The sequence below is a fragment of the Nicrophorus vespilloides genome, unplaced genomic scaffold (assembly GCF_001412225.1).
Source record: "Nicrophorus vespilloides isolate i.1.1-1 unplaced genomic scaffold, Nicve_v1.0, whole genome shotgun sequence".
Taxonomy (NCBI): Eukaryota; Metazoa; Arthropoda; class Insecta; order Coleoptera; family Silphidae; genus Nicrophorus; species Nicrophorus vespilloides.
This window is the reverse complement of record NW_017100052.1, coordinates 36-21,928: the sequence shown is the minus strand read 5'-3', so window position 1 is coordinate 21,928 and position 21,893 is coordinate 36. Positions and strand designations below refer to the sequence as shown.

At 33.0% G+C, this 21,893-nt stretch overlaps 1 protein-coding gene across 1 annotated transcript; it reads right to left on the bottom strand.

Moving 5' to 3' along the window:
* Window positions 1–3,024: 3,024 nt before the first annotated feature.
* Window positions 3,025–21,438, bottom strand: LOC108566738. Its single transcript, XM_017926760.1, has 3 exons — window positions 20,767–21,438; window positions 5,327–5,553; window positions 3,025–3,673 (listed from the first exon to the last, which is right to left on the bottom strand). The coding sequence occupies exons 1-3, from the start codon at window positions 21,202–21,204 to the stop codon at window positions 3,025–3,027; spliced, it is 1,314 nt and encodes a 437-aa protein (XP_017782249.1). The 5' UTR covers window positions 21,205–21,438.
* Between the last annotated feature and the right edge of the window lie 455 nt (window positions 21,439–21,893).

Below are 21,893 nucleotides of genomic sequence, written 5' to 3'. Positions count from 1 at the left end.
TTTATGCGATTTTCGGTATATTTTAACTCATTAATTTAGTTTTATGCGGTTTTAAAAAATTATGGAACGTATCCCTTATTTTTATACGTCTGTCTAGTCCTTTTTGGTGCGATTTATTTTTATGCGTGGAACGTATCTACCGCATAAAAAGAGAACCAAGTGTATATTGTACAAAAAACCATGGAAAATTGTTTATTAATTGTTATTATTGCATTTATTAAATAATTAAATATTATTTCAAGTAGGTGTAGCTTCAATCAAATAAAACTTTAATAAAGGTGGAAAGACAACAGTTTAATATTTTTCTACGCTCTATTTTTTAATTGTTTATGTGTTTCAAATGTTTTTAAGTATTTGTTTGCTATTTCCGCACATTGTCATAAAATGAACTTCAAGCGGCTCTAAAGCCTGCCTCTTTACTTCAAGAAAAAACTAAAATTCAAGAAATTAATTTATCCGAGTAGTTCAATCAATATGAGGAAAATCTATTGAATTTTTTTTATTTTTTCAGTGGAACATTTATAAAATCATTTTAGCATAAAAACAGAGAAAATTAAGACGAAATTTAAGAAAAAAATGTTAACAACTAAATATTTAAAAAGGTGCTTAAAGAATATTGTAACGTTTTATTAAGAAGAATGAATTGTTAAAAGAAAGTTACTTTACATTCGTGGTATTTTAAAATGTGATTTCACTTTGTATGTAAATTGACTGTTTAATTATTAAAACTTTTCTGTGTTGGAAAAATGCTTTTCATATTCTTTACAAAAGAACTGCGGATAAGAGATTTTGGATATAGTGATTTCGTTAATCGATATATGACTGTAGCTTTATGTAATTTTAGCCAATTTATACAGTAATCCTTCTAATAAAAGAATAAATAAAAAATATTTTTAGTGTAATTTTAAATATAGTTAGTTCTGTAATTTAGAATGTGAGTCGAAATGGTCGTAAGTTGAATTTTAAACAACAAAAATTATATAAAGGAAGAAAATTGAAAATTGAAAATAAAAAGTAATTGTATGCCAATTGTTATAAGTTCGTTCATCAGTTAAAAAGATATTTTAGTATTAATTTAAAGATTAATTAAAATTCACAGTTTAATATAGTGGTAATAATATTAACGGGGGTTTTGTAATCGGATCCAAGTCGAAATGGTCGTAAGTCGAATTTCAAACAAACTAAATATACTTTTATGTACAGTGGTGTTTTTACATCAAAAGAAAAGATTATTTTTCAATAGTGATTTAGTGATGTAGTGGTGACCATATAAATATTATTAGTGGCAATTCTTTTAGACAATTTAAATTTCAGTTAAAGCAATTGAATTTTTAATGAATAATACTAACTATGAATATGAAATTAGTAATAATGGAATGTTTGAGTTTAGTTTAAAAAATAAAAGTTAAATAAGTTAGGGTGTTATAAAAAGTTATTTTAAGGAAACTTAAATAAACTGACGAAACAGCATTTGGGTCTGTACCAAAAACACCTGCAGCTCGATACGTCGTTCAACTACCAATACCTTTTTTTATTTATGTTGTAACGTGCACGGAACATTGAACTTTCAACATCTGACGCCGTGGATGCGCCGGGTACATCTGATATTACGTCTTATCAGAAGAAACACGGCTCTTTACAAACCTAATAAAGTATATTTATATTACATTTTCAGAAGAGACACTTTGAATTATGCGGGAAACAGCGACGTCGCGTCGTTCGCATAAATATAATATTTGATACATATTGCTCGTACGTGTTTTCCAAACGAGAAACGTGAAATATCATTTGTTCAAAGCAAACCCGGAGCCGCAGATAGCAGTGGAACAATGAAGACCCATTAGATCGAGGGCTTCAAATTACGTACACAATTTAATTTGCTATACAATGGGAAGGGCGGTGGGCGTACAAAACAGGGCTGCAAACGTTACGTTCCACCGAATTTAACGCCACCGCCCTTCGCGACAATTAACTGCTTCAATTGTCTAGTACTTAATTTTGTTTTTTTTTTCTTTGAGATTGCCTATCTCTGTTGAAGAAAAGTCCTTGTGATCTTGATTATAACCGTTCACAAATAAAACAGATAAGAGACAAGTAGATTTTACAAAAGGCCACTTCGTGATGACGCAAAGGGCATACGTATTCTGTGAAAAATGATGAAATAACCGCGCACATTTAAATTTGATACATTCCAGGCGAAAGAGGGAAAGCGAATTTCGGTATTTAAATTTCATAAATCCAATCCCGAGACCGGGGAGCGCTGAAAATCGTTACATAAACAAGATTTATTAACTCAGTTTGGAAGCGAAGGCGAAGCGCGTTTTTCATACACTTTTTTACAACTTCGTGTATTCATAGTTCCTTTAGAATGCAGATTTTAATTTTGTGTACCTTTAACTATTAACTTGAGAAATTTCTAAATCCATTTCAATACATATGTAAAATAGTTTTAAATAAATTAAAAGTTATTCTCTTATTACTTGTTCATAAATATTTTTAATATTCATATATTGATAGTCTACTAAGTATATTTTCAGGTAAAATCTTAATTTTAGGTTTTCAGTATATTAAGCAATAATTCTCAAAAGTTAAGTTTTTCTAAAAGCTATATGGAACTAGAATACAGTCACTTCTTGACTTACGATGTGCTTCCATTCAGCAACTTTATAAGTCGAAATGTGTGTAAAAAATTGAAAAAATCTTTAAAATATAGTGTAAGTATAAAGTATTAAGTAATGTTACTTTATACTTTTTTTGCATCTTAAATGTAAGTCGAGGTGGTTAAATCAAAATGAGACTATATGAATCATTACAAGGGTATACAAAAAATATTTAAAGAATCAGCATAAAATATAAAAATGAGAGCAAGAAGATTTTAGTTGTTTGAAAAATGAATTATTACTTTGATAGATTTTTGGTCGAAATTATCAATAAATTAATTCATACAATTAGTAAATGTGTACATTTACCATATCATTGCTTTCATTTATATACATATATTTGTATATATATATATTGGTTTACTTACGTTCCGTAAAGTTCTGAAAAGTTGCGTTCTTTGTTGCCCTGAGGTCTCCAGCAGCTGGTGGTCAGCCTACGCAGGACGAGGTTGTCCATTAGCCAGTGGGGTCCTCGGGCAAGGGCCACCTTCAAAGCGGAAATTAGGAGGCGGACGGCGCCTTTAACCAGGTGCCTGTCGATTTTAATAGGCACAGGCCGCAGACTGAGCAGCCCAAGCGGCAGTTCCGGCCGCCCCCGCGACCGCTTCCTGGTCCGCACTACCGCATCCACCGTGCCGCCGCCACCGCTTCCGGCCTGCCTCTTCTGCGGTTCCCGATTGAATAGGAGGAACTGGTCATTCTTCAATAAATAATTCACATGCATGTCTCCCAGCTCTTCCAAAGGGTCCACGCGCCGCTTTCCCCTGTTTCCATCCCTACTGGCGCCGCCACCGCCGCCCCCCGGCTCGCCGTCGCCGCGACGTCTGCTGCCCCCGTTGTTCTCGCTCGAATTCCCATATCCCGACGATGACCGGGTGTCGATCCAAATCCACACAAAGTGCCCATCCAGCATGTTCAAGCGTCGCGCGTCCTCCAAAATCCTCACGGCCACCTCCCGGTTTGTCAACAACACCACCACCCCGCGGGTTGACCTCGATATGTCCGCCAGCTTCCTGCAAAAAAAAATATTGGTGAGGAACAGAAGGATAGCAAAAAAGCGGAGACAAACACGCACCCCAATATAAAGCAATCCCCGAAAACTGCTACACATTTAATTGGAAAACATTCCCCAACTCCATCGCAAAACTCTTTATCACAACATTGTTACACAAGATTAAAAATATTTTGTTCCATGGGTTTATTGATTACATTGAATAATAATTAGTTGACAACATTTTCAGAATTGAAACTGAAAACACATTATTTAACGAAATGCCAACAAACTCTATATCTATGTAATGGCTTTAGAGAAATTATATTTATATATGATGTCATATATGAAATAACACATGTGTGGTTATTATATAAAATATACGCGTTTGAAAGTTTTACAATAATCGCTTAACTATAAGATTTCTTTATCTAGTAAAGGTACTTGCAAAAAAAATATTTCGACCTACCCTTGTACTTTGATAAGTTCATTAATCGTTTATATAAAGAAAATCTTGAAAAACTAGACTTGCAATCAATTACATCAGCAATGTGTAAATCTTCGGTGTGTAATATCTTTCAAGAATAATGATCATTGCTGTCGTCGACTCTGGCCGAGTTTCAAGTTCGGATGATAAATTAAAAAAGTTTAAACAAAAATATTACGTCGAAAAGTTCGCCCATAAATATAAACGCCAGACTGCCGCAATGCAACTAAAACACTAATAACAATAATAATAAAGTGTTACCCTGTCGCGAATTATTTTTATTAGCATAATACAATTAACATTATTTATGACGAACATTCTACATGCATTTAACAGCTCGCAGAATGCATAAATTAAACAAGCAAAAGTTGAATATCTTACAGAACAAAAAAAAAGAAACGTTTTAAGTTTAGTGTGCGGATTCCGACTTGAATTACACTCGACCATCTTTCATTGATAAGAATAAACTCAAAGCGAAACGAGGCCGAAAAAAAAACAAGAAAAAAATCTTAGTGGAATGAACCTTTCGCTCCAGTTACCACTGTTCTCTTTCATTTGTTTCTGTTTGTTGTTTTTCTTCTGGTTTCAGATTCTTGCAAAAAGTTTGTTCGTTTCATAAAAATTTCAGGCCCGACACGAGCTGAAAATGGAATCGATGCTTCGTCCCAATTTCAGCAGAGCCCCAGACGAATGATCCGCCACCGACAAATGGAAGTAAGGAAAGGACAGAAAAACAGTCATAACTCATTGCATGCCGCGACCAAATAAATTGAGGATCGCCTGCAGTGGAAGCGAAACGTGGGAAATATTTATTCGATTTAGGATCACTCCGTAAAGCTCTTAGACTACTGCATGTGTAGCAGAGAACAAGCTGAAAAAATAGGAATAACGGGGAGAAAGGAGAGTGGATAATATCGTTTGGGGGTGTTCGCTTGGATGGCGGTGGCGGCGGGGGGTGTTCGAAATTTTATGGACTGCATGACCTTCTTGCCTTCGTCGCCATAGAAACATGCAGAAAACAACGTGTAATGGGATGACAGGACATTTATTATCCAGACAAGGGGAAGAAAGTAGGTTGGTTGGGTGAATTCTGATATATTTTCGGGAATGTGTATTCTGGTATCGGGCAGTTTGTAAAGAATCGTCTTGGGATTTGCGACATAAGTAAAGTAAGGAATGTGTTCTCACCTGAAGATCTGTTGAGCAGCTGGGGGATTCGGTAGAGGTATCAGAGTTGGGTGCAGTGGGGCTACGGCCAAAGGGCCCCAAAGGTCAGGTCTCTGAAGGGCCGAAGAAGACGTGCTGTCTGCTAGGATGGTGAAAGTATGCCAATGGGCTTGTAGAAGGATTCCTCTTAAGGCTTGAACAACCTCACGACCAGTAGGTGCCAGATGCATCTCCAGGACGTGAGAATCCTGCAAAGAAAATATGCTTTTAATTCAACACAATTTTACTACTAATACAAAATACACATAAAATTTGTAAAACATAAAATCATATGATAATCTTTACATAATAACAGATAAAATAATGTAAATTCAAATGTTCTGTACTATGATTGAAGATAGGTTCATACTAAAACAGAGTGTATAACAGAAATAGTACATAAGTGGTTTACGTCCGTGCTCTGTTATTCTAGCACTAAAATCGTAATTGGCCTGATTGTTTTTGGAGGCCAAAAGCGATCGCTGCAAACTGGATTGCCTGCCATTTGCATATGCATGCGATCATATTTATAGTGCGCGTTTATCCTTACGGTACCGAGCTTTTTGAGGTTCGTTTGAGGTATTTGGGTCAACTAAAAGGCATGTTTGTTAAATTCTCTTATAAGGCTCATCCAGTGTGATAAATGAGGGATTGCGGAGAGGAGACAATTAATCCTGGAATAGAGGACGCGCAAGGATTGCGAGCCGCGGAATGCCACAGACGACAATTTCACTCCAAATTGATGTTATTTAATAAACCCGCGGCGCAGGAAGTGACCTTTTTAACGGTAGCGCTATAAACCCTTGCTCGCCCTCGCATTTTTCATCGGCGAAAGCATAATACGCTACAAAATGTGTTTATTTAGAAAAAAAACAGGAAATCCTCGCAATAAAGTGCTGCTATGCAGGATTTACCATGTTTATGTATTCATTAACTTTGTAATGTTTATTCACATAGAGAGTAATATAGTGGAAAGTGAGTATCTTTTCTCACTACAGCAGTGCTTCCCAAACGCTAAACTAAGTATGTTACATTCAATAAGAAATTACATATACTAAAAATAACATTCATAGTGCGGATAATTGGTTCCACCAATATACCGGACTATTTGAAACTAATTAACAGGTGTACTGCATTAAGTTATTTAACTAATAACTTTTAGTTTTGTACTGCAGACAACGATGGCAGCAGACCTAAAATGACTTTTGTGATGAATGATTTTATGAGAAAAATAAGCATTTTTACATATTATGAATTAATATTACCCTCTAGCATTGTATTAAGAATAGGTGCGGGTGCATCTTTATATGAAAGTTAATTTAGAAACAAACAAACATTATTATATTTTTATAATTATGCTAGTCACTGATAAAGTTTTTAATTATTCTAATAAATTGACATATTTTGTAAGCAGTTTAAGAAATAAAATTGTTAAATTAGTTATTGTATGATCATCAAAAATTAAAATATTCTTGAAAAGTTACATTTTTCCTTAAATATTTGTAATAATTTTTTTTGAAAAAGTTGCCGATCTATAATGCAAATGTATTTAAAATATTAAGTGCATTATAAACAAGTAAATATTATAGGCAACTTTACTTGCAAATCTTATTTAACACGTTGACGACGGCATGACCCACCGGTGGGTCATAAATTATATATAATAGTTTTGTCGCTATACACGCCACTGATTTTGACTGAGTATAGCCTTAAATATCTTAATAATTTTTGAAGCAATTTAGAATAATACGTGATATTGTGACATAATTTATGAATATTTTACAAAAAAAAATGCGAGACACATTTGCGAGACAATAGTTATAAACTGTTTATAAATTATTCAATAACACAGGTAATCGGACGTATTAATATAGTAATAAAAGCTAAATGGTAGACGTCTCCTAGTCTCGGTATGCGGTATGCTTTGGGAATGCACATAAACAAACAGCAAAGAGTTGTTTACTAGGAATTCCATAGAAAGTGAAAGTAGGTTGGGGTGCATTCCGCAGTAGATCACGCAAGCAATTTCATTTGCTTATAACTCAGAAATGCTAAGATTCATACATTTCTGCAAATGTATGAAAGAAAAACGTTTCCAATGAAAAAAATAACATACTAAACAAAGTGTAGGTTTTTATTTAAAAAAATAAAACAATACCAATACAAAATTTTATAAGGTTTTTTATATATTAATATATAGTATTATCTTTTGATAACTTTGTAGAATGCTTATCGAAATACAAACTTCTAAAATATTTAATACGTTACAGTGGTAGTTCGTTAATGAACCGTTTGCACTACAAGCAAACATTTTTTGCGAAAGTATTGTATGTTGGGACAAAACACATATTTGGTAAACGAACATCTTATCTTCTGACGATTGACAAGGAGTTAACGGTTATGCTGAAATAAATATTAAGCCGTTAAGTCACATCAATTACTAACAACTTTTAGTAACACTTTTGATAATTTTTCATAAAAAATATCGATAAAATAATATTGAAATATAAATTAACTGGTTATTATTCAGGATTTAGACTTCCAAACGAATATATTATACAACCTCTCTCCTCAGACAGGCGCCAAGGGATTCACATTTCCATTACGTTATATATATTTTTTTTCTCTTCGTTCCTCCTTAAGTGGTAAAACTTTGTGAATTATTAATGACTTCCAGAGTGGGCCTATCTTGTCGAAAGTGTAAAAAAGTTCACCACCGCTCATTTTGTATTTTTACGACTTTGACGAGAACGGCGTTTCCGCGCTTCCTAAAGGATCACACAGAACGTCCTCGTAAAGCGAAATCTAAGTATTTAAAGGATTTCCGATATTTAAGTTGCACACCTATAGTTTGTGGAATACTTAAATTTTATGTTACGTCGACACTATGCGTGAGTCATAAATTTATGTCAGGATATGTTAACTAATATTGGTTATATTTTAATAATTATTGCTTTATTTCTGATATTAAATTGTACTGCTTAACTAGCTTCACTGTATTTTTTCGACCAAACCAATTTTATATTGAATTATTGATGATATTTAATGTGTCATTTAGTTATGACTCGATTAACGTTACCTCTAATAACGAAGCATCGATATAACGAAGTCCGCAATTTCAATACTGCTTTAACTGCAAAAATATTCTAATTTAACTCTTTGAGGGGGCGACTAATAGCCGAATGGTTAAGTCGCCCTACCCACAATTTCGTGTGCGCCGGTTCGAATCCTAGTCAATCGAGGCCCTCTGCGAGCCCTCTGCAGCCCTGTTGCAGCAATAGAGCCATCGTTCATCACAGATGGACAGTCAAATGAATGAGGTTCAGCATATGGACCTTCAGCCAAGTCGATGGACAATGACTGTATTAAGGATAGCAGCAGATTCATAGTGAAAGGAAATAGTGGGATCGCAGAGCATCAATATACTACTGAAGTTAACCTACAAGACGACAAGCAACCAATAAACTAAAAAATCAAATCATCATAATGGTAACTATCCACCGGGAAAGATTATCCATTTAATGTCAACCGAGATCTTAAATTACTCAATGTTCACATTGATGAACAGATTATGAATAAAATTATACTACATAAAAAACTCTTTGAGGGACAGTTGTACACGTAATGGTTGATATCTCAAGGGAAGAATTTTGAGTTCAAACCATGAGAGTTAAGGACAACATCCTACAAATTAGAAGTTGTACTAGAAGAATTTGATGTTATTTTCAAATTAGAAATAAAGATATCCAGATGGCTCAATAAAGAAGATTCAAAGATTTAGACGAAGAAAATATTAGAAATTTATTTAATATAGATGATGATGGTTATTTAATGGAATATTTTGAAAAAAAAATAACAACGAAGACAACATCTTATTCGTTAATGGAAGTATGACTATTCTATAATGGATTTTTCGTTTATCCTCCATATGCTGATATTTAAGTGTGTTATTAAGTGGATGCAGGATTAGCGATCGTTGCACCGTGAAGAGGGTTTCCTAAATAATCACGTAACTTCGGGAATTATAGTTTATCGATTACGATGTTAATCCGCATGTGGAAGCAATTAAGAAAACGGAAATTCCGGTGCGTTTAACATTATGCGCGGGAAACTATTTAACCATCCTTCCCCTCGTTCGACTTTCCTGCACCGTCGGTTATCTATTAAACCCTGCGCCCTTGGAAAACTTCCCAGCTAGCAATCACTTCCGCCTAGTAGTCCTAGTATTGGTATAACAACTTTCTTTAATTAATCGATCTGTTTGTGCGGGAATCCAGAACACAAATACACATATTCCCATTCTTAATTTTCGTTGTTTTTCATCCATCGTGAATCTGGGTTAGACAAATACTTAATTTCTCTCTCTCATACATACTATATATATAATCACTTCTTATAGCCAGGATCTTAATTGGAGCAACGCCGAAGTGCACTTGGACTTTGCAACTTTACTACTTCTTGTTGCTATTTTACCTCGGAAGCCGATACCGGCGACGGGAAGCAATTCCTCATTAGGTTATAATAGCGGGAAATTCGAAAAATGTCCGATGTGTATATGATATACACATATTTCCTGAGTTTGTGATTTATGAAAGTATTTCCGGTGGAAATTTGTATCTGCCATAGCGAGGCGCCGCATCGCCGAGGGCTCTAATGCACACGGATTTTGCGATTACGTCAGGCCCTCAGCGAAACGAATTTGGGACGACGAGGACCCTTTTTGTGGGTGTGATCATCCCTTTTTCCCGGGCACTTCAATCACCGGAATTATTGCAACGACCGTCATTGGAAATTTAATCAAACGCCGAATAGATTATGGAAAGAATTATCCGTTTCACGCAAATATTATTATGATGGGGAAATGCATAAGCTCTAATTAAATAATTAGCATAATATAATTAAATATACGCATCAGTTTTCCTGCAATTTATTCCCTTCCGGCTCTGAACATTTGTCAATGGGATTTAGCAACGTTTTGCGTGCAAATCCGTCACTGTTGCGGAGCCAGCAAACACGAACCGGGCTTCCCGAAAGTTACACATCTGCTCCAAACGAAACAATCCATCATGTACAATTTTTGGAGAACAATACTGAATACTGAATAAATACCATCATATTTGCTTGTATATTAATTAAACAAATAATCAAAACATTCAGGCGTTATTAAATTTGTATTCTGAACCTATGATAAATTAAATACATTCTACACATTTCTTCATTCATTCCATTGTTAACATTGCCTTTGATAACGAAGTTCCTATATAACGTAATTCAGAATTTCAAGCTACATTCAAGTTAGAAGTTATACTAGAAGATCCAATAAGTTAGAAATTAATAGGTTTATAAACTGTCAATGATGTTAGAAATTTATTTTCAGTAGAATATTTTAAAAGACAATGAAAATGAAGAAAAAATTGATAAAAAATGATATTGATAATGTATTAATTTGTTTTAGAGATTTCACTTTGTTATGTAAGTTGACAGTTTATTTATTAATACTTTCCTTCGTTTGAAAAAAAAATATTTTCATTTTCTCTACGAAGGAACCGTGTTTTTAGTTCTGAAAACGATTTTTCGTTTAGCGAAATAATTTTATGGGTTCGTTGATCGAGGATTATTTTAAATGAAATCATGTTATAAACAAACTGAAACAATTAATATCAAAAAATTAATTTAGAATCTTAGAACTAATTCATAATTTATAAATATTTATAATTTAGTATTTTATAAAATGATTCTTATTAATGTATTCTGAAAATATACTAATGAAAGTTTTAGGATTAGATTGTATAATTAAAAATTTAATTACAGAAATAATAAATAGCACAAGTCTGGTAGTAGTTTCATTCTAAAGGTAAGAATTGTAATATTAATTTGAATGGTCTACTATCTAGTTAGTTTTTTAGTTATTGAGTAATTAGATAAACACATGATTAACTAACGAAAATCGATATATCTCAGTTATAAAATATTAATCTTTAAAATAATGTAGTCTTAAATATAATTTAAAATACCGTTTTCAGTTGTTTTCTAAAATTAAAAAAAATTAAAGTGTTTTAGTTGACCGTTATTGAAGGAACGTTATCTTTAGGTAATAGATTTGAGATTACATTGTTTAGGAGAACTAGGCAAACACTTTTTCAGGGCTCTCTTCTAACACTGTTTGGTGGCTCTGGACTAGCACTATTTGCGACCTACATAATTAACCTATGTGTGTGCCCATGACTAAATCTACACCTGGATTAGTAATAAAGTATTAGTATTACAAATATGAGATTTGTATGTAATTACAACAATACAGTCCAGGATTCACAATATTTTGGTTAAAATGGTGATTTGTTGCAATAAATGTTATTATTTTATTTAAACAAATAGTGATGATTTTTGCTGTGGGAGGAAAAGCTAATTCCATGTTCTCGTATCTTAATTGAAATTTCGTGAGTACATAAAAAAGGAAAAATAATTACTTCGCCTATCTCCGTTAATTAACTTTTCCTTTCCGTACCTCCTATCTTTGTTCCGGAGTAGATAAAAAGTATATTTATTTAGCTTTGTAATTGAAAAATCGCGTTACTCAAAAAACCCTCGGTATTCGAACAATTTAAAAAAAACACCTAAAACATGTTCTGATAATGAGAAGAACCGATTCGATTTTATATGGATGTTATGTTGGAATGAGGATGCAGATCGATGCCCTCCAATTTGCACTTGAATTGATATATTATCAGATGCGACGCGAGGATTAAACTGGAATAGATTACAGGGGAATCAATTGCTAACCTGATCCAATGCATTTGGCAAGAATCAAATAACATAAAGCAGACGCAAATTTCGACAAATTGAAAGGGTACTCTTGACGATTGAGCTGTGACAATCAATCCCTCATCCAACTGAAATTGGCTGCCGATTGTAATTCCCAAATGCAGAAGTGAGGAGCTTTCCAAATGGATTTATGGTAATGATTTTTGGCTTCTGCTTTGATGCCAAACCCTGTACACTTTTTCATTTTCTTCCACTTCTTCATATTTTTTTTCCGGAGTTCGCCAAAGTTCAACAATCAATTGATTAATGATCGACCGACGTGTTTTCCACTTAGAATTTCGAACGTTATAAATTGCTGCGCCCTCGATACACGCATTTTTAATGCTGGCACGGAGAAAATAGTGTTTGCAGTCTGCTCTTGAGGCGTCTTCGAGTGAGGATAAATAGCGTCCCAGGTGTTCAACACCTAAGCAAACATTCAGAGCCCTTATTGCCATCCACCAAAGCGACAATAAACTCGCGACATCAACAACCCTCGTTCCGTATACTATATTCGTTTATTGTTTCGTTTGTTTTTCCACCCTTTGCGACCCTCCGGCAGCTCGATTAAATTTGCCCAATTAGCGGGGCTTCCTCCCGACGTGACAAAGAAAAATTAAGATTCTACGGACGAGATCCAATTTTGCGAAAGGGCGCGAGAGCTTTCTCAACCCCCGAAACTTTCTTTGCTTTCTCCCTCTCCGACCGACGCTTTTACGACACACTCAGAATTTACATATTTTCCCTTATCGTCTTTATTATAATTGAGAGAAACTTAATAACAGTTACTGCTCTCATTTAGAGCACTTTTTGCATCTTCCTTATCATTTCCATATACAATTTATTTTTTTATATTAAGACAACAAAATAAAAATTATCAAGTTCAACAATTCAAATGAATCTATACAAAAAACTATTTTTTGACAAAAATTTATATATATAAATACAACTATTTTAGTGAGATTTACTGATTTACGTACAAATAAATTAATACCAATTCACACATCTGGTTGTGTTTGGAAAACTTATAATCAATCACGATTCGTCCCGGGTTTTAAAACGTGAACCCAAGGAATCGGGATTTGATCCCGAGAAATTCAGAGTAGGACCCAAACATCCATAATAGACAAACAAACAAGTAATTATTTTGTTGACAAGAGTTTATGATAGATTTTTATTGCATTTAATAAGTATTCTTATCTCATTAAAAGTTTGTATGTATTTTTTAATTTTCCTATTTTTTTTTAAGCATAATTTATGGTTGTTTTTAAATTTATTTATTTAGTCCGCACAAAAATGGACTTCACTATAAATTAAAGAAAAAACAAAATTTATGTTTACAAAAAATCTTCTGTTTATGGTAGTTATGTAACATTGATTATAAACATAAATGAACAAATATAAATAAGGCTATACTGAATTGTTTCTTTAAGTATATTAAATTGCAGCTTTTTTTTGGATAGAAAACGTACAGCTAAAAACTTGTCAAACAATTTAAGTACGTAACTTTACTTTTTGTTCTGCATGGCTTAAAGAAAAGTTTTGAATGGTCTCTACTAGTTCTGTGCATTTTCCTGTATTTGTAATTTCCACATTTAGTTTAACTCATTTATATTTATATAATTAGTTTCAAAAACTAAATTAAATATATAAAAATAATGTTCACAATAGTTCGGATTGAAAATTTTTAAACAAACTAAATTTAATTGCGAACAATTAAAATAAATTCTAAAATTTACAACAAAATTATTACATAAATGATAGATTTGTTTTACAAGTGGCTTTTTGTGCGTTTTATTTTTTATGCGATTTGAAAGTTCTCGATTAGTCCGCTTTCAAATAGTCCGGGATATTGGCGGAACAGATTACCGTATTTGTTTTGTCAAGTTAGGTCTCTACAAACTAAATATGCATTACAATCTGAATAATAACGTAGTATGAACTAGTTCAGTGTAAATCTCTTTAACATTTAAATACAGTTTACTGGAGTCGTGATACTGGAGGAGATAATTAAATTGCATAGGAAATTATGTTTGGGAATCGATAATTTTGGGCCAACCAATATCTATTTTAAGAGTGGAATAGATTACCATCAATATGTCATTTTGAATTTAGGCTGTTTCAGCATTTCTGGAATAAATTTACGATCGAATTGAATTTATTTTCTTGCATTTGAAAATTAAATAATGGAGCAAGCTACTCTATGTAATCCAAAAGTCTGTGCTCAGTTTACTAAGGGATTGACTTAGTTATCCCGTCAAAAGTCTCCGGTAATTAGAATTTTAATTTTAGCGAAAGGAACTTTTACACTAAGCTAATATTATACACTGTTTTCAAACTTTTCTTGTAAAAAAAGAGCGTTCGAACGAGAAAAGTTTCCAATTATAAATGAGAATTAATATGAGAACTGCATCTACAGAAAATCTTGTCCATTCGTATATAATGCGCTAAATTGATTTAACCCAAATTTTTTTTTATAAAATTAAGATAATATTTCTTCTATTTACTTATAATATTCTGCATTCGTCTATGTGTTCCTTTAATCCGAAATTTTCCAACATAATTCAAATTCATATATAAAATTCGTCTATAATTATTTTCAAATAAAATAGTTTTGTACATAATGCGCAACAATGACTTCTAGAAATTGAGGTGCGATGGGACACGTATGATGATGTTGATTCAGTTGACATAGTTGTCTGATTCAGTTGTCTAAAAAATTATTGGGTTTTTCTGACCCATGTTGTGCTTGGGATATAGAGCAGGATTGATTTCACCCGAAATTTTCTAGTAGAATTAAGATACATGTTATAAAACGCACCAATTACTTTTAGATATTTATTCTATCTACTTAAAATCGTATAAACGCACCTCAATTTTAAATGTGCTAAAATGTGTATAAAATGTGAGTGTTATATACGATATTTAAAGGTAAGTGCGTATAAATGTAACGACATACGATATTTGCACGTAGGTTGGACAATGTCAGGATTTTGCTGACGATTTGACCCAGACACGTTCTGATAACTTTGCGCGCTGACCTGAATTGCATAACCAATGGTCGGAGTCATCCGGCGGACACGGAGGGCGGATTTATTCAGGCTTAAAACTATGAATGTCTACCGTTAAATGTAATCCCGTATTTGAATTAATGCAAGCGAGAGTTTGGTAGGAAAAGCAATTTTTCAATTCGCTCAAACGTCACCCAACCTGTTTTTTTTTCTACTCTGTGAAATCGAATGATCGTGAGCATCTGGGTATGTCGTCTCCTCGATCATCCGAGGATATGCTGAAAGCGCACCGCAAAGCCGATATTCCTTGCGTTAATCTTATTAATCGGGATTAGCGGCAACAGCAATTACTGTGCAAACTCGAGCTATCGGAATAGTTATGAACAAATGAATCACTTTAGCTAGACGCATCTCCACATCTCACCATCAACAACAACAACAAGCCCCAAACAACGACTAACGCGTCAAGAATGGAATTAATTACGACACTGTTCGGATTTAAATTAATTAATAAACTTTAGCCGCACTTTCCATTAATTCCACACTGATTCCCACTGTTACACTCCGCACAAGTCCCGGTGGCAGCAAGAAGCAAACGTTTGCTCAACTATAATATATTATTTGGTGATAACTAATCTTATTATATAAATTAAGGAGTCTATGGCCATTTCAAGTTAATACTTCAAAGTACTTTTCTTTAATTTTGAATATTAATAGAGATTGTTAATTTACACAACAATTCTTGCAATGTTTTCAGTTAGATTTTTAGCTCATACTCTCTTTAATATCTATAAATATTAAAAAATATATAATTTGATAAAACTTATTACAATTATAGAATATTAATAAAAATTATTGCATGAATAAAATTACAAAATAAACAAAAACTAATATACAAAAGTTTGCTCCAGCCTTCTAAAAAAACAATTTTATTTTAATATATTTAATTTTCATTCTTTAGTAATTTCTCAACATAATTTCCATTTATTTTAATACCTTTCTTAAGTAGGTAGAGCGACCTTTCAAAACATTCCTCAAAATCGGCTTTTTGGAGCTTTTCAAGTTCGACATTAACTACATTAATTATCTTCTCATTCGAATTGAAGACTCTTCTCCTCAATTTTTTAATGGTGTATGGTGCTGGGCGAATTTCATTGATGCCAGACAGCGCAAGAGAGTTGTTGGTTTTTTCAGCAGTGTGAGAGGGTGCATCATCGTGGTGCAAAAAGTAGCAACGAATTTTCCTTTTTTTCTGGTTTCCCAACAAATTTTTTAAAACTTGTGGTAAGTAAGTTTCTGTATACCACTTAGCAGTTACCATCTGGCCAGTTTCCAGTGGGATAGTAGCTACCACTTTTGCCCTTGTAAAGTAAATTGACACCATCACTTTTGTTTCTGATTTTTGTGTTCTTGATTTAATTGGGGATTTGCACCTTCTGTGCTCCATAGCATGGACTGCTGTTTGGTTTTCGAATCGTACGTATAGAACCAAGACTCATAACCTGTTACTATTTTCCTAAAGGTGCTAAACTCTCCATTTTCAATTTTTTCTAAGAAATATTGGTCTTCGTCAATTTTTGCCCTCAGAGCTACATTTGTGCCGTCGGTGAAAGATTTCGGGCGACCATCACGAAATTCGTCCTCAACAGAAAAATGCCAGGTCTGAAATCTTCTAAACTACTTGTAAATGGTCATAAGGGATGGTGCATTTACTCCATATGCATTTTGGCATTCCTCGAATTTGCATAAGCATTGACGTCGAAATCCGAAGAGGATAACAAAACGAATTTCTTTCTGTGTTGGTGGTGAAAGTTCTACCGACCTTACATCACTAATATTTCGTTTTCTCGTATCTATTTTTACCGATCTTCTTGAAATTTGACATGAAACATCCTTAGACTTTAAAAAGTTGAGAAACAACTTTTGTTTTTTCAGAAACAAATGAATTAACGCCAACTAAGCAAACTTTTGTCCCACGTAGGGGTCAACTTGAACTGACTGTTTTAAAATAGTTATAACTTTTGATGATTTAAGTTTTTTAAATTTATTCTTGCTGTAGATTATAAAGAACTTCAATAAATTTTATAATGAATACATAATCAGTGCAAGAACTCGTCATCCCGACGATGTATTGTTACAATGCACAAAAAAAATATCGTGCGAATTTTAATGTTCCAACAGCACCCAGTGCAAACATGATTAGAATCATAATTAGTCGTTTTTAGGAACGGGTTGCAGTATGTGAAAAAAATGCAATTGCATAAGTTATATGTATTTTACGTCAGTCAATCGAAGTTGGCCCACCCTGTACAATAATAAAAATAAAATAAAAAGTCAACTGTTGCAAAGGGCCATAAGTCCTAAAAAATATTATTTTCTTAGAATAAAATGTTTAATAGTTATATCTGCTGCCTGTAACTATTTGCATTTATATACTTTATAAGTATTATATACTTTATAAAACTACAATTTAGAAACATCAATTTTTGTGATCTTGTGCAACAGCACTTGTATATATTTTTGTATTTAGAAAACTATGTTGTGTATATTTAGCAAATAAATTAAGTTTCTTATTTTATTTCATTATTTAAAAAAAAATCTTTTAATAATATAATGCTTATTTTAATTTTTCTGTTTTATTCATTTATTTTTGATTTATTATTTTGATGCAACACCTATTTACGTATTGTTTCATTGAAAACATTAATAAAACAAACTGTCCATGACTCGAGCAAAAAAATATATTATATTTTTATATAGAATTTGTTGCAATTTTTTTCCGCATGAAAAAAGAAAGAATTCATGTAAACACCAAATAATTTGTATGGATTTTTAATTGAATTTATTTATTTTATAAAAAATATTTTTGTAAATAATTTTTATTTTTTTCACAGCTATAATATATATTGTGTAAAATAATTATATTTATTGCAACAATAAATTACAAAATTAAAAAAAAAAAGTTATTGTATAGAAATAAAATTAAATTCAACTGCTGCAAAACCGTTTTTTCGGACAATAATTATTCTATGGTCCCAAAAATACGGTAATTATTTTACCTATAATTGCGTATATTGTAAAATCTTTTTTATACGGTAGATAGGGACCACATAAAAGAAATCGCACAAAAAAATATTCGAAATTTTCATATATTCGTACATATAACAAATAACTTTGTAAAATACATTAAGAAACTCACTTAGACAATACGTCAAAGATTTAAGAAATACATGATTGGTTGGATTTCATATATCGCAAAAGTACCGCACAAAACAGGTTCTACTGTAAATCGTATCTTATTAATAGTTAATATTACTGGAATTATTAAAAGAAAAACCTAGTAAACATGATTTTTTATGGTTAATTTTTATATTGTATTACGCAATTTTATCTATATTATTTTTGGCAAATAAATCGTTATTAAATCAAAACATTAGTTATTAATTACAACATGAGTCAACAAATCAAGTCACAATTTGGTTTATATCTTTAGGTCTACATTTATTGGATGTTGTTGCATTTTTGTTGAGAAATGGAGTAATTTGTAAACTCAGTAGATTTTATATAAGAATGCATTTATGATGTTGAAGTAACTTTGGGTAATTAATATTACAAAAAAAATCAATTTATAACGTTCTGACACGTCAAATATACACAAAGAGTTAAGTTTATATATTGTTATGCTAATAATTTATAGCGTAGGTGTATGTAGATTAACATTTGTGTGATTAGAGTAATTAATTAAAGATTGTATATGGGACATAGACGTACAATAATGCAGTTATAGAAGCATGTGCAAATGTGTTTGAATGCAGAAATGTAAATAATAATTCGGGGTAAATCATGAAGCTGTCTTTGGAGTGACAATATGATAAATCCCGGCGGGAGGGCGGAGGACCGCAATTGCGGCCGATGAATTTTGATGTTGCATCGGTAATTAAGCGAAGGACTGGGAAGGATTGTTTGCTCGGTAATTTCCATAACGTCGGCTCTCTGGTTTTGAGGTTTGCTGGCAAACATCATTGTCGAGATTGAAGCGTAAAAATTCGCAATAAACATCTGTCCGTTTATTAGAGGAAAATGAACAATAAAGTGGGATGAAATGAAGCCTGATGAAAACGAGAAATTCACTTTTCGACATTTTTATTACATCTCAGAGACAGCTTTATTAATTCAATAGTAATTTAAGCACGCACAGTACTGGAAAGGATTGAAACAGGAGATGCCACCAGAATTAATCATGCATGACAATTTTCCCTTGAATTACTGAAACGTTGACTTACTTGATCACGGTTTAGATCTAGGAACGTGACTAATTGGTAACATGTCTACAGTTTAGGTTCGCAGTAAAAAAAAGAAGGATAAATAAAACCGGTAGGCATTAAGTTAATCTTTGAGCGAAAAGCTACGACTCTTTACTATGAAATGGCTGTAATAAGATCAAACAACCCCAGATTCTCGTTCGGTAAATTAGGGAAGTAATGGAATTTGTATAAGAAATGGATAAAGCTTCAACAGTTTCAGAATATTTCTCAAAGGATTTCAATTCATTTACATTTGAAAGGACGTACGATCTTAATTAAAGCAATAATGTAATTGTTTCATTTACAATTCATGAAATAAAACCAAATCAAATTTCAAGACACATTTTAATTATAGTACATCAGTGATGTTATATTATAATATTTGTATCTTTAAATTCAATCTAAAAACTACTTGGAATATAGTTTTAATAAATAAATCAAAAAGTCATTCCATTTTATGTGCACGTGGAAACTCGTAAAAAACTTTTATAAATTATAAAATTCGTTTCCGTGTAACTTTAATAAAATATTTAAATATTGCTTGTAGAAAAAATCAGTTCATTTCTACTCTTACGATGGCTTTCCGTTTTGCAACTTCGGATGTAAGTTGAAATGGTCATAACTTTTTGGTCACTTCATCAATTTGGGTTCCTGTATTTTACTTTGGTTGTAAGTTGAAATGGTTGTAAGTCGAACTTCATAAAAAAAGGAATAGATAGATAAATGTACAGATACCAAAATGTATTAACTTTTAGCCACTCAAGACTTACAACAGGCTTCCTTTACTTAACTTTGGATGTAACTTGAAATGGTCGTAAGTCGAACTTCATAAAATATATAGAATAGACATAAGTATTTGAACAAATGTAGAGATACCAAAATAGTTTAACTTCATAGACACCTCCCAAATATACTAACTTCTGAGCAACTTTTTGACTGATGAGGAGGGGTTTCCGTGCAATTTATATATGTATTTATATTTATAATTTACACAAGGAGTAAAAGCAATTTAACTAAATATTTACAAATTTCATTATTTATTTTTATCATCGTGAGTGTAAATAATCGTAAGTCGATAACTTACTTTATAAGTTTCCCAGACGAGATAAATAATTTGCAGACTGTAATTGATATTCCACATAAATTTGATTTATATCCTTGCAATATTCAGAGAATTGCCTTTGAGCACTTTACTGCAATTGTCAAGCATAACATAATTTACCGAATGTTCACCAAGATTAGATTGTAAATAATGTAGTACTTTAAATATAGTAAATCAATAGTTTGAATAGTTTGTGTTACTCACAATTCCTGAGAAGCCTGTGAGGAATCCACCTTGTCCTCGAGCCCAGAGAACAGGTATACCAGAGTATGTAGCAGCCAAGGAGACGGTGAAGGCAGCAGGGGAATGTCCGAGAATAAGCACGGCGACGACGTGCTTTCCCTCGAACTTCTGGCAGAGCGTTTCTAGGAGGACGGCGGTGAAGCTTCCGTTTTGAGGCAGTTCGATCACCAGGGTGTCCAGAGCGATGCTATAGTTTCCCGCGGACGTCCGCACCGTGACCAATGATTGCGTAATGTTCGCTAGGGTCTTGTTGAAGGCTCGTCCGAAGCCGGTCTCGCCGTAGGGCACCGCGATAGCGAAGTACATTCGGCCGTCGCCCTCCGTTCCCACACCCTTTGCAACCGCCGTCGCCGTCCATAGCATCGCCGTCGCGATGCACAAGCGGCTTATCAGCAGCATGTTCTCGCCTCTGCGCTGTTTGTGATCTCTGATTGGGATTGATAATGTTTCTGGGAGTTCAGGGTGTCGTCGAGGGCTTGACCGTACCGGCCCGTCATACTCTCGCAGGGCTCGCCGCCGGCCTGCCCATTATCGTGTCCAGATCGATTATCAGTATCAAACTCCTCGACATCTCCGTCGCCAATGCACCCCAGTCATGTCCTCACCGATACCAAACTCCAATTTCTAGCAACCTCCATCTAAAACATATCAATAAAACAATATAAATAACAACAAAATATTGTAACCGAAATACGCGATTTTTCGTTCCACGTAGATTTTTTTACATAAATGAAAATCGCGTAAATACAGTCTGTAAGTACAAAAAATGAAAATCATTATCACTATTGCTTTTTAAAAAAAGACAATCTTTTCTTTTTCATTGGCACAAACTATCTTCAAAACTTGAAATATTTATAAGTTTAACTTCATTATATATGTATTTTTTTCTGATGATTTATCTTTTACCAAGTTTTGATTTGGCTAATTCAAGAGATTTACAAAGATTTTATGTAGTGAATTTATGCTTTTTATGCAAGTATAACATTTTTTTTATTTATATATAATTTATACATTTTTGTTATGCAACTGCGAAAGAAAGACTACGAATCGTACCTCGACGATTTAAAGGAATATTTTTTATTTCAGCC

Bases quoted from the DNA above. Each gene is read 5' to 3' on its own strand.
- LOC108566738 (XM_017926760.1), bottom strand. From the start codon at position 21,204: ATGCTGCTGATAAGCCGCTTGTGCATCGCGACGGCGATGCTATGGACG. The intron at 5,554-20,766 runs GTGAGTAACACA...TTTTCTTTGCAG, and splicing joins TCACAGGCTTCTCAGGAATT to GATTCTCACGTCCTGGAGAT. The intron at 3,674-5,326 runs GTGAGAACACAT...TTTTTTTTGCAG, and splicing joins GCTGCTCAACAGATCTTCAG to GAAGCTGGCGGACATATCGA.